We start from the raw sequence: 17,152 nt of genomic DNA, 5'->3' as shown, positions 1-17,152 counted from the left end.
TCGTCAAGTTGAGGTCAGAGGCCATGCAAGTCAGGTATATTTGAGCAATTTGCATTTTAATCTCAGAAGAGATTTAGGGTGAGGGAGAAGTAGCATTGTAAATGAGTATAAAGTCAGCTTCAAAAATCTTCAGTCCACTATTGGCCATGGTGACTGATATGACTGAACCTGTGATTAGCTCCTCAATTTCCATGAGCAAAGTAGGTCCCCTCATATCTGCACCACACCTCCGCGATCTGCTGCTGGAGTTGTTCGTTGTTTGCCATCTCCTACAAAAGAGAATGCAGAAAGTGAAAATATTGCAAAACTGCAAATTGTACTTGTCATGGTTGAAGTCCAGTAGGTGTGTGCAAGTTGTGTGATAGGCATGTAAGTGTTGGAGTAGCGTTAATGTTGTAGGTCAGAGGAATATGAACGTTTAGTGGGGATAATGATCCTTGTTAGATGAGTGCAGGAGTTTGGTGAGTAACTGAGGATAGAGGTGGCGATTTTTGGCAAATAAGACTTGTCACTCATTTCATTTACCTTCTTCACACCTGTGAAGTCAGTAAACTTCTTTCTGCACTGTAATCATGCCCTAAGAGCATTATCTTTCCAATCACGTAGCTGGCCACTTCCTCCTGGTGCTGGTACACTTTGAAAAGATTTCCCAGTTCCATGTATGCAAAACCTCTCGTGCCCATCCCATCCCTTCCACAAAATTGTCCAGATCGTTGCCTAAGAAGCAGAATGCCTGTTTCCATATCATTCATCTCATTGTATCACAATCATATCATTGTGCACCTGCACCACCCCACCCCCCAGCAGTACAAAGAGGCACAAAGAAGAAGTACAACAAGAATGATATGCCTCCCCTTTAGAGACGTAGACAGGAAAAATCATTCCAGGTTTATCTCATCTGGTATACTGTACCAGACTCATGAGGTGCACAATATTCCAAAAAGCATTATGATAGACCATCATGAAGGAAACAAACCATTGCATGAGATATGTGTACAATTCCATTGTGAGAATAAGACAAACTGGAACACATCTCCCAAACATCACCACTTTAGCAAATGGCTTTCTTTGCAAATCACCATTCTAGCAAATGGTTTTCTTTGCAAATGATTTTAAGATTCAAAGAAACAAATATATTTAAACTTATTCCATCCAGAAATGTTCATTACGGTTCTGGATTTGTCATGTGGATTGTTGCATTTGTCTACAATAAGAATCATTGGGTTTTAAGTGACATCCTTGTCTTCATCACATAGAAAAGCAACAAACTTTGTTGATTAATTTGGCTACCTGGAAACTTTCCAGAGGCAAAGTAATTTGTTCTGTTGGAGTAATCAAAGGCTTAATCTTAAATACCTTCTGAGCTATCTACGTGGCTCAGTGTATGCAGCCTCCTCTGCAAGACAGTGACAGATTGACAAGGATTATTAAAACAGCACAGGTATGGCTTCACAACAAGGGAACTGTCCTTCTTATCTAACTAAAAGCAGACTTATCTTTTTATATTCAAGTCCTTGATACTTACAACGACATGTTTTTCAATTTTTTGAATAAAGCATTTTCAGGACATTTCTGGATTTTTTGTTAATAATATTATTAAGTGAACTTTAACTGTGCTGTTCTCTGAAAATATGGAACTTATGGGGATGTATAATTTTTGTAGAAGCAAACATCCACTATGTTTGTAGAAACAAACATAGTGGCAACATCCAAAGTGAAACGGTATCTTCTTCTGTTCAGTAATAGCGCTCTAACTGGAAACTACAAAAAAATTCATTGTAGTGAATAGCATACCAATAAAGAGCAGATGTGTTTATTAGAAACAAGGAGATATAGACAATGACTCCACTTTACTAGATTGTGTGCTACTTGAAAGCGTATGTGTCTTATTCACTGACAAGGTAATGGCAGATCAAAAGGTCATTAGTGCATCTTGATTCACCCTTGATTGTTTCTAACTTCCAATTGCTCAAATAATTTTAAGTTCTTGAATTTTATTAATCTATTGTTAAGTGTTGTTAGGAAGGCGTATGGTGTATTGGCATTCATCAACCATGGGACTGAGCTCAAGAGCCATGAGGCTATATAAGATTTTGATCAGACCCACTTGGAGTACTATGTTCAGTTCTGGTCACCTCACTACAGGAAGGAAGTGGATACTATAGAAAGAGTGCAGAGGAGACTTACAAGGATGTTTCCTGGATTGGAGAGCATGCCATATGAGAATATGTTGAGTGAACTTAGCCTTATCTTCTTGGAGCGATGGAGGATGAGAGGTGGATAAGATGATAAGAGGCATTAATTGTGTGGATAGCCAGAGGCTTTTTCTCAGGACTGAAATGGCTAACACGAGGGGGCATAGTTTTAAGGTGCTTGGAAGCAAGTTCAGTGGGAATGTCAGTGGCTCATTTTTCACACAGAGAGTGGTAGGTGTGTGGAATGCACTGCTGGTGACAATGATGAAGGCAGGTACAATATGGTTTTTAAAGAGTCTCTTAGATAGGTACATGGAGCTTAGAAAAATAGAGGGCTATGCACTAGGGTAATTCTAGACAGTTTCTAGAGTAGGTTACATGGTCGGCACAACATAGTGACCCGAACGGCCTGTAATGTGCTGTAGATTTCTATGCTCTGTGTTCTATGTTCTATTGAAAAGTTTATTCTACATTCTTACATCTCTCCGTGTGAAGAATATACCGATATTATTCCAAAGTTGCTATTTTGAAATTTGAAAAATAGTTTTGAAGTAATAGAACAATAAAGTATTGTTTAACACAGTAATTCTGAGAGGGATATGAAAACAAGACAGAGAAGTACTTGCTGTACTCAGCAGGTTAGATAGCATCTGTGAAGAGAGAAATGGAAATGATGCTTTTCATTAATGATCTTCCATCAGAACAGAATCAGAATCAGGTTGAACTTCACTGGCAGATGGCGTGAAATTTTTTGGCTTTGCATCGGTAGTACAATGCAAAACGTGATAATAGAAAAAAAACCTCATGAATTACAGTAAGCATATTTATAATAGTTAAATTAAATGAGTAGTGCAAAAATGAAAACAAAAAGTAATGAGGTAGTGTTCATGGGTTCAATGCGCATTCAGAAACTGGGTGGGAAAGGGGCAGAAGCTGTTCCTGAATCTTTGAGTGTGTGCCTTCAGGCTCCTGTATCTTCTCCCTGATGAAGGGGGTATGCCCTGGGTGATAGGGGTCCTTAATGATAGAAGCTGCCTTTTTGAGGTATTGCTCCTTGAGGATGTCCTGGATATTTATGGAAGCTACAGCCCATGATGGGGCTGACTAAGTTTACAAGTCTTTGCAGCTTATTTCGATCCTGTGCAGTAGACCCCCACCCACCCCCATACAAGACAGCAATGCAGTCAGTGAGAATGTTCTCCATGGTACATCTGTAGAAATTTTCAAGTGTCTTTGGTGATATACCAGATCTCTTCGAACTCCTCGTGAAAGATAGCCTCTGACATGACTTCTTTGTCGCTGCTGGGCCCAGAATAGATCCTCAGAGATACTTGAAATTGCTCACTCTTTTCACTTCTGATCCCTCTATTGGGACTGGAGTGTATTTCTTCATCTTATCCTTTTTGAAGTCTACAATCAAAACAATGAAAAGCATTGAGATAACTATTAACAAGTTTTCTCTCTTCTCAAATTCTGCCGACCACAGCATTTTCTGTATTTATCTTAATTTAAAGTAACATTGACATTCTGCACATCCTTAATAATTTTAGAAACCTCTCGTAAGCTTCATCGCTCAGATTCCTTCTTCTCGTATCAAAAATCCAAGCCTTGCTTATCTCAAATTTCTGATCCTTGACTTACTGAAATGGCTGAATTCAAACTGCTGTCTGAACAGAAAACCTTCAACTTTTATTGCTGCTTCCTTTCATTTATCAAACATCAAAAGTTGTAAGAAATGCATCCATCGATTGGTTTTTCAGACAAACTGTGCCGGTGATAATTGTATTGTTGTTATTCACAGTTCCACTAGGAGCCATATTCACCGTCACCATCTCATTCTGCCTTGCACCAACATCCCTTTTATGATTTATTCTCTTCTACTTCCTTGTCAATCAGGAACTTAATTTGTCCTTTTCTTCCATCCCCCTTACCCAGCTTCTGTACATTCCCACTAGACTGGAATGTATCATCACTACATTTTCCCAGATCAGATCTAAGGAAAGTGTTACTCTCGCTAAGCAGCTGCTGGATCTGGTGAACATTTTCAACAATTTTAGTTTTTTTTTCTAAATACCAGCATGCACACTATTTTAATTCATGCACACTATTCTGTTCTGTTTTGACCTAGAATGGCCTATTAGGATTGTTGGACATTTTATCAATTTTACCCTTGGCAACTTTCCACATATGTAGCGCATTTTATCAGTCTGTGTTAAACGCCGCCTGCATTTTGATGCAACTTTACACATTGAAGAAGTTGGGCCCTGGTGCGTTAAAGAAAGGCATTTGTCTTGGGAACGTGGCTCACTTTGCCAGCAGCAAGCACAACAAATGAAATTGAAGGTAAACAGTGCATAACATTGCACAGCAAGAATGACCCATGCACAGCTAAATATGACAGTAAATAGCATGGAGGGTCAACTCTGCCCTATCTACCACATTCCCCGAATCCCTTACCCCACATCCACTTACAAGCACCGCCTACTTCTCCACTGTTACAATTGTCACTATCTTGAGGTTTTCCTGGAGTTGATGAAAAGTTCTGGCTGGTATTCAAGTACCCCTCCAGGATTTGAAAGCTTGTTCTGAATCAGACATGTTTCAGGACATGGATCCATTCTCATTGAAACTGAGCATTGCAGGCAGCATGAGGCAATATGGAAACAGACAACTTGCAGATGAGGGATGGAAAGGAAAATGAAGAGAAGGTTCCCAATAGGAGTTCATATTGACAGAAGGTCTCCAGAAGGCACACAGTAAGCATCCTCACTGGAAAACCCCTCATCTATTTTGTAAACCTATACTGCACAGGCTGAACATTCTTCCTCAAGCACAGAGACCAAAACTGGAACAATGCACCAACACCTCAGGATTATTGAAATCTTAGTCAAATCCAAGAAAACACTGCAATATTGATAACAAATGATAGCTGTAAGTGCTAAGCCCCGTGCAAACTCAACAATATTTCTATGCATTTGTGCAATAGTTTCCCTTCAGTGGAGCCCAACAGGGTCTTAGCCCAAAATCATAAGACTGTTTGCTCTTTTCTATAGACACTGTCTGGCCTGCTGAGTTCCTCCAGCACTCTGCAATGGGTTGTCTCGGATTTCCAGCATCTGCAAATTTCCTTGTGTTTGTTACATCCTGTATCATGTTGTGTGGAATTATCACACAAGTAGTCTGGATCTAGTTCAGATTTAGCAGCCAAAACATGGGCATCAATGAAGCACAGTGGTCATAAACAGCAGATGAATCACACATCAGCACAATCTGTAAGCTCGTGGCTCAGTATAATTCCATCTCTCCAATTCTTATCAAGTGGGGGAACCAATCATGATTCAATGAGGAATGTAGAGAATACGGGCAGGAACAGCATGTCGAGCACAAAAATATGATGTGTCAACCTGGTGATGCTTCAGCATGGGGTTCCTAGCACCAACATATTCCAAGGCTAAAGCAACATGATAGGCAGTCCCACCATCAAATGCTAACAAGAGTAGAAGATTCACTGAACATTCCTTGGTCATGTTAGAGTGCAACATGTGAGAATGAAAGATAAATTTCAAGTGTTTAGACCACCTCCAGCCGGAAACCCATGGATAATTCTTCCCAGCCTCCCTCCAAGGTTTCGGGTGGTTGTGGGTCCAAACTTATGGAAAAAAAAAACTAGGGAGATCCTTTCCAGTCCTGAAGAAGGGCCTCGGCCCAAAGCATCGACTGTTTGTTCATTTTCCATAGATGCTGCCTGACCTGCTGAGCTCATCCAGCATTTTGTGTGTTGATCTGGATTTCCAGCATCTGCAGAATTTCTTGTGCTTATGATTTGCTGCTGCTGGAAATAGAACATAAAACATAGAATGCTGTTCTTCTAACCTGCTGTAAGATCAGTCTAACCCTTTCCTCCTGTATAGCCCTCTATTTTTTCATCATTCATGTGTCTACCTAAGAATTTCTTAATGTTCTTAATGTATCTGCTCCTACCACCTCACCTGGCAGGGTGTTCCACATACCATCATTCCATGTGTACAAAATATGACTTCTGGCATTCCCCTATACGTTCCTTCAATCACCTTAAAATTATGCCTCGTTTTAGTCATTTTCACCCTGGGAAAAAGTCACTCTGAAATAAGTCTGGAAATGCTCAGTGGGTCAGGAAGCGTCTGTGAAAAGAGAAATAGAGATCGTTTTAGATCAAAGATGAAGGGGATTTTCTCCAGGGTAGTGTCACTGTCCAGTACAGAGGGCATGACATACGGCTGGAAGTGACGTAGTTCAGATGAGGTGTTAAAAGTAAGCTGGACCTGCCCTCTCAGGAGGAAGCAAAAGATGACATGGCACTATTTACACTTCAACGTTAATACCTCAGTCAACATGGCAAAATCAGGTCATCTGGCTGTGATCCTATTAGGAATTTGGCGATAATGTGAATGGATTTCAGATGTATTTCATTGGCTGTAAGCCACCTTGGAACAACCTGAGGCCTTGAAAGGTATCACACAGTATACATGCAATTTTTTCTTTCTTTTCTAAAGGTCAAAATTGTTCAGAGCAGTGCCAGTTGCTCATAAGTGCCCAAGAAGATCAAAAGCTGGAGATAATATTATAATCATATCTTTAATGTGCAGATTCTGAACTGAATAAACTGCTAAAATGTATTTAATCCTCTTAATAATTAATTTAAAATATAGTCCTAAGGATTGGATGTGGCTCCAGTGGCAGCAATCACACTTCTGTTTCTGAGTCTTGTAGCTTTAAGCTGTGTGTGAAAACTCTAGGGTGACATACCGGAGTACTCCAGTAGTACACTTTGAACAAAATTTTAAATGGTGGCTGATTATCCTGTGTTTTTGCTAATTTAATGAAGTCACACTTTGGTACAAATGCACTGTTCGTTGCAAAATATTTGGACCATCCCAGATTAGCTTCCCCCCTCATAATGTAATCCTTATTTTGTCAGGGGTGATAATTACATACAGAGAAACACATTTTTACAATCTGTAAATGATCCATTCTAAGATTTAAAGATGTGTAACATCAACAGCTTCCAGCAGCACTGAGATTAACCTGTTTTCCAGAGAAATCCAGTGGCTAAAGTCAGAACACCAAATGCATTCAGATTTCTGATGTAAACAAGAGGATAAGTTTAATTTTTGTTTAGCTCATTCTACAATAATGTGGTGTTTTTCCGATGACATCATACTTAATTACAATAAATTAAGAGGATCTGAGTCTGCCGACAGCCCTAAGTTTAAACCTGGTTTTATTTATATCAACTGTGGCAGTAAGGAAGGATTGCAATTGCCACAATGGCCCCAAGCTAGGAAAGGGATGGTAAAAAAAAGTCGGACAGTTTTTACTCCCACTGTGCTTAACCACAGAGCAAAATTGCCTGTTGATGTTTACCACTTCGACCCACACAAAGAACAACTGAATACCTGAGGAAGCAGGGAAGTTTGTGGTTCTGAGAGAATGAGGGGTTGCAGGGAGGTAGTTTGGTGATAATGTGGATTTGTTACCTTTGGTGGAGAAGGACAAGGGGAGCAGGATGAAAAAGAAATCAAGTATACAGGGTTAAAACTGTTCTATCTCTCCCATACCCATGACTGCCTATCTGACAACCCACCCTCAGTTTTGAGCAAAGAAGTATATTTGAATTTAAACTCTAATTTTCTGAAACTACATTTTCACGAGGACAACGTTTTCCCAGTCCCATGCTAAAATCTATATTTTATTATTACTTCTTCACTACTCGAAACTTGTCAAAGAGTTGAAGAACTTGAAGAGTTGTTATATAGCCAAAGAGGAACCATAATCACACTGTGTATTTAGCAGGAAATTTGCTTTCTAGATTTTTGCCTTGGTCTGAGTTTATGAAACTCTCCAAATGGTTCCCACATTGCCTGGGAAGAGCGAGTTAAATAGATAATTTTGCCCTTCTCTTTATATCTAGCACACCCTTCCCCACACCCACCACCTGCTATTAAAGCCACACTATACAATGAGTCCCAGCCCAGACTTGGCAGATGTGAAGATGCCCAGAGGTCTCTCAGATGTTTTGCTCCTAGGTCACGTGGGGGCACCAGGAAAAGGAGGAAAATTATTGAGGAATTTCAAAGGTCACTTGTGGACAAAAATAGTGAAAATTGCACACATGTCAAGTAATAACAAAAGTAGTGACTTGTCTGAAGTCTGGCTCTTGGGCCTCTGAGAACGGAGGAAATCAGTTTCAAAGAGGTCTTGGGTGGGGGAGGTAAAAACAGGACTTCAATGGGAAAGGAAGCCTTTTGGTTTTTAACCAGTTTGAACACACTAAGCGCTGTTTAATCCACCCATTGCTAAATAGACAGCCACATTACGGCTTGTATTCAGGCAAAAAAAAAAATTTAACTTTGCTTTGAGGTAAAATGTGTAACTAATTCAGGTGTGAAGTTGCAAAATTGATAATAATTAAAATTTTGGCAAATGTAATGAGATCACCTTGAGGATAGAGACTGAAATCACTTCAGCTGAATTCTGGGTTCTGCAGGAGTGGTGCACAATCTTGAAAGTTATTTTTTTAAACAATTTTAGATCATCATTTCTATAAGCTTTTACCAATATTAAAGAGAAAATGAAATTTTCCACTCACCGGAGGAAGAATGTACCTTTGAAACTCAGTCCTGCATAATTACACAGGCTGACCTTTCCAGGCAGGTACTTTTCACAGACCTATGCCATTAGTTCTACTAACCCCTAACTAACAATAGGATAAAGTCCTTTCTTACAAACAGCACCAATTTTTTGATGAAATTGAATTTTTTTAATGAGTGAACTATGCTATTCTTTTATTGGAAGGTCAGATCATTCATCCAGAAAATATAATGAATAGGAAATATGTTTTCCAACTATGAAAAGATTGAAATGACAGAAGGCACAGAAATATAAGTTGTTTTTGGGTCATTTGCCTGAAAGCACACTGCCCATGTTCCCAGCTGAAAAGTAGTATGTGGCACTGGTGCAAGGATAACATGAGGAAGGAAGTATCTTTAAAAAAAAGAAACAATAGAACAGAATTCCTTATGAAAGCCAGCCGGCAATCTCCCAGAATGAGATTCAGCTGCAATGCTTCCATTAGCTCAAATGGTTCACATGAAGATTTGGAGAGCGGTGCTGGAAAGGCCTGTTGATGCATAGTTGGGGCTTGAGTCTGCAGGGAGAATGGGTGAAGAGGGAGAGTGGGGAAGAGATGAAGTGGTTTACCTGCATGTGTGAGGTAGGAGAGTTTCCAATGCTTTTTGGGAGATGTAAGCATTGCAAGATTACATTTGCTGCTCGTCCTTTGTTGCAGCAGAGAAGAAGGCAGTGAGCGACTGTAGTTCTTGCAGTGAAGGTAGTCGCACAATGCCATTGTGTTGGGAGTTCCAGAACTTAGGCCTAGTGATAGTGAAGGGTTAGCAATGTATTTCAAGGCCAGGATCTGTGTAACTTGGTGGGGAATGTCCAAGTGGTGGTAGTCCTTTGTATCTGCTGCCCTCATCTTCCCTGGTGGTAGAGGTCATAGATTTGGGAGCTGCTTTCAGATCAGCCAGGGTGAGTAAATACAGTGCATTTTGTTGAAGATGCACACTACAGCCATTGTATGCTGCTGGTGGAGGAAATTAATGTGTTGTACATTGGGTGCCATTTAAATAAGTTGCTTTGCCATGAATGGGATTACTTTTGTGAAGTATTGTTGGAGCTGCATGCTCCTGACTTGTACCTTGCAGATGTTGGAAAAGCTTTGGAGTACAGGAGCTGAGTCACTTGCCACAAGTAATCCAGCTTTGGACCTGATCTTGTAGCCATAGTATTAATAGGGCTGGCCCAATTTAGTTTCTGGTCACTGGTGATCCCCAGAATTTTGAAGGTGAAGAATAATGCTAGTGTTTATCAAGGGTAGATAGAGATTGTGGAGATGGAAATTTTGATAGCTTCTAGGAGGAAGAGCAATATCAAAGTATCTGGAAGAGTAGGGGGATAGAAATATACAATTGCGCTGGTCTGAAAAAAAAAATGAGAGTCCTCATTTAATTACACAAGAGTTAGGTTTCGTTAACCCCCTTCCTCTGAAAGCCAGATATTTAACAGCAACGCTCAAATTGTGTTCTACTTGCTGATTTCTGTGACCATCTGCAACATCAGGTTGTGTGCTGTTGTGTGCTGGGGCAGCAGGCTGAGGGTGGCAGACACCAACAGATTCAACAAACTCATTCGTAAGGCTAGTGATGTTGTGGGGATGGAACTGGACTCTCTCACGGTGGTGTCTGAAAAGAGGATGCTGTCTAAGTTGCATGTCATCTTGGTCAATGTCACCCATCCACTACATAATGTACTGGGTGGGCACAGGAGTACATTCAGCCAGAGATTCATTCCACCGAGATGCAGCACTGAGCGTCATAGGAAGTCATTCCTGCCTGTGGCCATCAAACTTTACAACTCCTCCCTTGGAGGGTCAGACACCCTGAGCCAATAGGCTGGTCCTGTTCTTATTTCATAATTTACTGGCATAATTTACATATTACTATTTAACTATTTATGGTTCTATTACTATTTTATTATTTATAGTGCAACTGTAACAAAAACCAATTTCCCCGGAGATTAATAAAGTATGACTATGACTATGACTAGGTGCAATCTCAGTTACGCCCAGTCTGCTTTGCCCAGGTGAGTTGTAATCAAGATCGTTCTCAGCTCCCTATTTCCAGGATCATTCCAGGTTGCTGCTACTGCTGACATCTGCTACATCTAAAAATGTGCAGAATTCCCAAAAGACTGCACTCATGCCCAGCCAGTACCCTTAAAAAGTTTCTGTGAACACCTTGCAAAAATATGTATGTGACCTGTGGGCATTGTCCTTTACCAGCCTGCCTTTGATCTTCTCATTCCTTGAGTGTACTTCCTCGCTGTCACTCCCACTCCAGCCCCATCACGACAGCAGCTGCTCATTCAGGAGCAGCGACAAGAACAAAACATGTTGCACAAGGAAAATTTATGAACTTTGCAGCTCAAGTCCCTCCTTTTCATGTGACCTTAATAAACACCAGTAGGCCGATTCATGAAGCTCTCATAATGCCAACATAAATTTGGAGATAATTCCAGCAAAATTTGTTTAAAATATTATTTCTTTGAAATCTTCAATAACAATTAAACACTGAAGAAATGAGAATCAGACTTTGAATAGTTAATCAAGAGACTATCAGGAAATGCATTTCATCAGATGAAATTAGATCACATTAGATGAATCAGATGAATTAGGTCACATTAGATCATTCATCAGAAAGGGTCATTCAATAATACTGATTGCTTGGTATCTGGGTCACCAGGTAATGTTTGCCTTATTCTATTCTGACTCATGGGGGCCCCAGTTCCCACATCCTCTTCCAATGTGACAGGTTCCAGTTCCCACACTTTCTTTTTCCTCACTACTGCACCAGCTCCCGTCCTCCCTTTGACCTGCCTGCGTTTCATTTCCCACACTCCCATTCGACTAGGCAAATCCTCTATCTCCTGTTTCCTTTACAATTACCAGATTCACGGGCAAATTTATTACAATTCTGTGTAACATCTAAAAAAGTGAATTAAAATGTGGTGCTGTTGGCAGGTATTAATAGGGAAGAATGCTCATTAGTCCAGTAAATCAGCCGGTCGGGCACACCAATGCTTTGACTGTATCACATTATTGGAGCTTTACTGTACAACGCAAATGCGAATGCAGCAACTTCACGCAGCTTAAAACAGTTCAATGGAAATCCAAGGAGCTGGAGGACATTTCAGTGAAGCTAAAGATTGTGAAGAGCAGTGCAAATTGGAAAACAATGCTATAGTTTTGCATTTAATCATTCACCTGTCCTCATTGAAGGGGTATTATATTAGCACCAAAACAGATCAATTCACTATAGTAAAGTAAAATATAGTAGAATCAAAGAGTTTTTGAAGAGGCTACCGGGATAATTGATGAAGGAAAAGCAGTGGACTTTGTCTACATCAGTGATTCCTAAACATTTTTAGGTTACCGCCCCCTTTGGCTCCTAGACCATATCCCCTGAATGCCTCTCTGGCTAGTACATAAAAACTATAAAGAGTTTTGATTTACGATGCACCAGGAAAGAAAATAGGAACTACAAATTCAAAGCAGTGGCAGATAATTGCAAAAAATATTCAAATCTATTTAAAGTTACAAACCACTAAGCACATCTTTCCCTCCCCCCCCCTCTGCATTCCGCAGGGATCGCTCCCTACACAACTCCTTTGTCCATTCGTCCCCCCCATCCCACCCCACTGATCTCCCTCCTGGCACTTATCCGTGTAAGCGGAACAAGTGCTACACATGCCCTTACACTTCCTCCCTTACCACCATTCAGGGCCCCAAACAGTCCTTCCAGGTGAGGCATCACTTCACCTCTGAGTCGACTGGGGTGATATACTGCGTCCGGTGCTCCCGATGTGGCCTTCTATATATTGGCGAGACCCGACGCAGACTGGGAGACCGCTTTGCTGAACATCTACGCTCTGTCCGCCAGAGAAAGCAGGATCTCCCAGTGGCCACACATTTTAATTCCACATCCCATTCCCATTCTGACATGTCTATCCACGGCCTCCTCTACTGTAAAGATGAAGCCACACTCAGGTTGGAGGAACAACACCTTATATTCCGTCTGGGTAGCCTCCAACCTGATGGCATGAACATCGACTTTTCTAACTTCCGCTAAGGCCCCACCTCCCCCTCGTACCCCATCTGTTACTCATTTTTATGCACACATTCTTTCTCTCACTCTCCTTTTTCTCCCTCTGTCCCTCTGAATATACCTCTTGCCCATCCTCTGGGTTCCCCCCCCACCGTCTTTCTTCCCGGACCTCCTGTCCCATGATCCTCTCGTATCCCCTTTTGCCTATCACCTGTCCAGCTCTTGGCTCTATCCCTCCCCCTCCTGTCTTCTCCTATCATTTTGGATCTCCCCCTCCCCCTCCAACTTTCAAATCTCCTACTCACTCTTCCTTCAGTTAGTCCTGACGAAGGGTCTCGGCCTGAAACGTCGACTGTACCTCTTCCTAGAGATGCTGCTTGGCCTGCTGCGTTCACCAGCAACTTTGATGTATGTTGCTTGAATTTCCAGCACCTGCAGAATTCCTGTTGTTTAAATTTATTTATTTATTTATTTACAATAAAAACAATTTTCATCAACAATCTTAGCACATTCGTTAATGGTCCAACTATTCACTACTTAATGAAATGGATGGGCTTGATGCAGTGATACCAGCTTCTCAATGTCAGGCCGAGTGTCATTCAGAAGTCTCAGACCCCCACTTTCAGTAATTTGCAATCTGTTTTGCTCCTTTGTAAGAAGTTGGGCGACTCCACTAAATATAATGTTTTAAAGGAAATTAAAGAACACCTTGATCTTTTTCCACAGTGCAGGATAGTGTTCAGAAATTTCTTTCTGCAGCCAAAAGTTTTTTTGAACTTTGTCCTCACCTCAATATCATTTCGTAGTGAGACCAGCTCTTCCTCCATCCTTCCTGTTAATTCCTCATTTCAAGTGCTCAGGAATTAATTTATTACCCAATCTGGAATTTTGATCAAGAGAAGATCCTGAAATCACTTTAAGAATCCTTTATGCAGCTCACCCAGGTGGTCACAGTATACTTTTCAATACATTTTTATATATTTTTTTCTTTGTGACTGTTTTTTTTAGCTGAAATAATAACTATATGTGCTATTAGTGCTATGTGCAGTGTGCTGAGTGCTGTTGGTAATGTGTTTTCCACCATGGCTCCAGAGGAACGCTGCTTCAGTTGGCTGTATTCACATATGGTTGAGTGATAATTAAACTTGAACGTGAACTTGAAGATCATCATCTGATATTCTTTCTTTCTCTTCCAACTCAGAGAGACTCAGAAACTGGAAAAGGCTGTGACGGCCAATATTGCACTTGAATAGGGTTAGCTTGGACAGAAATGTGGAGACGACTGATCTGACTTTGATAAGGTTCACATAATTTCCTTGCATTTGAAGACTGATTTCATTAAACTTTGCAAGTAATTCTGACAAATAAGTAATGCTTGCCTGATATTCTTGAGTTGAATGATTCTTAGTCTTCTAAGAATTTTATCAGTTTCAAAAGGCGAAATAAAATGTCTCAGGCCTTTTCATTTTGCAAGCCATCTGACTTCTGTGTGTAACAGCAAGTGTTCAAACAGTTCATCATTCTCGAGACAAAGCTCTCGAAATAGTCAAGAATTAACATCATTGGACAATCAAATCAATTATTTGCCACTGTGATAACAGTATTTAATGACTTATGCAGCCAATCACCTTGGTGTTTTGCGACAATATGTTGTCTGTGAAACAGTAAATACGTTAGGTACAGCTTTTTTCAAGAAGTAATAAGCCCATGGTGGTGTCCTGTAATTGATGGTGTCCCGTTTGTTGCACAAATAAGAGTGCTGGTGAGCCAAATGATTTTCTCTTTGAAAAATTGCTCAACACTCCGAAATAACTCCGAATTGATCCCCCCATATCTGTTTTAGTCCCCTAGCAAATAACTCTTGAACCATGTTTTCATCTTTTATGAAATGTACATAACCAAGAAGCAAAAATGTGTTGCTTGGCAAAATTGACTTATCCAACTACAAAGCAAATTCTGTTGTCCTAAGTACATTGCACAATGTGTCTTCCATATTTTCAGATATTTCATCAACTTGTCTTTGAACAGAGTTATCCCTGAGTGGAATCACTTTAATTATTTGGGCTGGAGACTTATACAAAGCTATACGCAGAACCCTACTTACTGCTGACAGAATCAGTTCTTCTCCAATTGTATGGGGTTTCCAGATTTAGCAACGAGCAATGAAATGTTGTATGGAGCACACAGACCATTACTGTTGTACTGGCAAATATGCTTTGAATTGTTTTCAGTTGCTGAAAGTTTTCATAAAGTGACTGAAATTAAGCCAAGTTCTTGTTTGCTTTATGAGAGTGTATTCTCTCCAAATGTTCAGGGACCCTGGATGGTTTCATTGCCACATTTGCAAAAACTTTTTCACACAATAGATGTATTGACTGCTGTTGGTTGTTTGGTGCTGGTATAAATCCGTATTTCAGATGCTCCACGCTATATTGTCTACACTTCTTTTTCATTTGGTCTGCTTCTGCCATTTTCATTATGGATTAATGACCATGGCCAGTCACCATTTGTTAAAGTCTAACCTCAAGTGCTGTGATCAATAAAGGGGAAAGTTATGATGTCATAATAGCTCAGCCAAAACCTGGCTCTCTGCCTGAAGGTGCAGAAAGTGGGGTAGTGATATACTGGATGGGCCATGAGCTAGGGAAATGTGGTCAAAATCACTTAAAAGGGTAGATTCTGAACTTCACCCCTTGAACACCATACCCTAATTCACAGGAAATGCATCACTGCGTGATTAAAGTATAGGAATTGTACTAGCTAACACTGTACTACAGTAGTGAATGGCAATAATGCGCAGGAATAACATGATTTCTTCAGTCTAGATTTCTCATGATATGCCAAAAACAGAAATGTCACATTACTTTTCAACAATTATAATGTGCTTCAAGTAAAGACTAAGAAAATAGTGGTTAGCAAGAGATGAGGTGATTACGTGATCATTGTAATCAGTTATGAGGCACTGAGGATGAAATACTTACAATAAGTAATTAATTTCTTAAATAAAGCTTGTAACATTGCTGCCTCTCCCCCAGATGAGCTAAATCTTTTCTACGCTCGATTTGATGTTGCCAGCATTGAGTCGCTGAGAGCCGTTGATACGACCTGCAGCTTGGTCATCTCTGAGGCTGAAGTATGCTGGCGTTTCCAACGAGTGGACAGTCACAAGGCTGCGAGACCAGATGGCATCCCTGGGCGGGTACTTCAGTGTGTGCATGGCACAACTGGCAGGTGTGTTTACAGACATTTTTAATCTCCCCCTCTCCCAGTGTAGAGTACTCTCCTGCTTCAAAATATCCATCATTGTTCCTGTACCTAAAAAGACCAAGGTAACATGTCTGAATGACTGGTGTCCTGTCGCACTTACCTCAATAATAAGCAAATGCTTTGAGAGGCTGGCCAAGGACTACATCTGCAGCCTGCTGCCACCCACACTGAACCCCCTACAATTCACCTTTCAACACAACCAATCGACAAATGATGCAATAGCCACAACTCTGCACATCATCCTTACACATCTGGAGAAGAAGGATGTTTATGTGAGAACGCTGTTCTCGGACTATAGATCAGCGTTCAACACCATAATTCCCTCCAGGCTTGACAAGAATCTTAGAGACCTTGGCCTTCATCCTGCCTTGTGTAGCTGGATCCTTCACTTCCTGTCAGATTGCCGGCAAATGGTAAGGGTGAGCTTCCTCACCTCTACCCCTCTGACCCTCAATACAGGAGCCCCCCTGGGCTGTCCTAAGCCCCCTCATTTACTCTCTGTATACCCATGACCGTGTCGCCACCCATAGCTTCAATCTGCTAATTAAAGTTGCTGATGACACTACACTGAATGGCCTATCTCAAATAATAATGAGGCAGCCTACAGAGAAGAAGTCATCACCCTAACACAGTAGTGTCAAGAAAACAACTTCTCCCTCAATGTTGCAAAAACAAAGGAGCTGGTTGTAGACAACAGGAGGAATGCAGATGGGCTAACTCCAATTGACATCAACGGATCTGGAGTTGAGAGGGTGAACAGTTTTAATCTCCTTGGCATACATATCACCAAAGATCTCATGAGGTCTGTACATACTGGCTGTGTGGTGAAAAAGGCACAACAGTGCCTCTTTCACTTCAGACGGTTGAGGAAATTTGGTATGGGCCCCCAAATCCTAATAACTTTCTACAGGGGCACAACTGAGAGCATCTTTACTGGCTGCACCACTGTCTGGTATGGGAACTGTACTTCCCTCAATTGCAAAACTC

The 17,152-nt window shown here is 40.9% G+C and overlaps 1 protein-coding gene across 6 annotated transcripts in view; it reads left to right on the top strand.

The window, feature by feature from the left end:
• The window catches only part of LOC134343574 (uncharacterized), a 219,139-nt gene that overhangs the window by 140,328 nt on the left and 61,659 nt on the right, over nt 1-17,152 (top strand). For all 6 annotated transcript variants that reach the window (XR_010017274.1, XR_010017276.1, XR_010017275.1 and 3 more), the window contains exon 2: nt 15,934-16,129. Coding sequence is in view for 3 of the 6 variants with exons in the window: in XM_063042320.1 (XP_062898390.1) it covers nt 15,934-16,129 (196 nt within the window). In the remaining 3 variants the exon portion in view is untranslated. The remainder of the gene's footprint in view (nt 1-15,933; nt 16,130-17,152) is intronic.

This window comes from Mobula hypostoma, chromosome 3 (genome assembly GCF_963921235.1).
Source record: "Mobula hypostoma chromosome 3, sMobHyp1.1, whole genome shotgun sequence".
Lineage (NCBI taxonomy): Eukaryota > Metazoa > Chordata > Chondrichthyes > Myliobatiformes > Myliobatidae > Mobula > Mobula hypostoma.
Note: the sequence above shows the minus strand (reverse complement) of the source record. Positions and strands in the feature narration are given on the sequence as shown.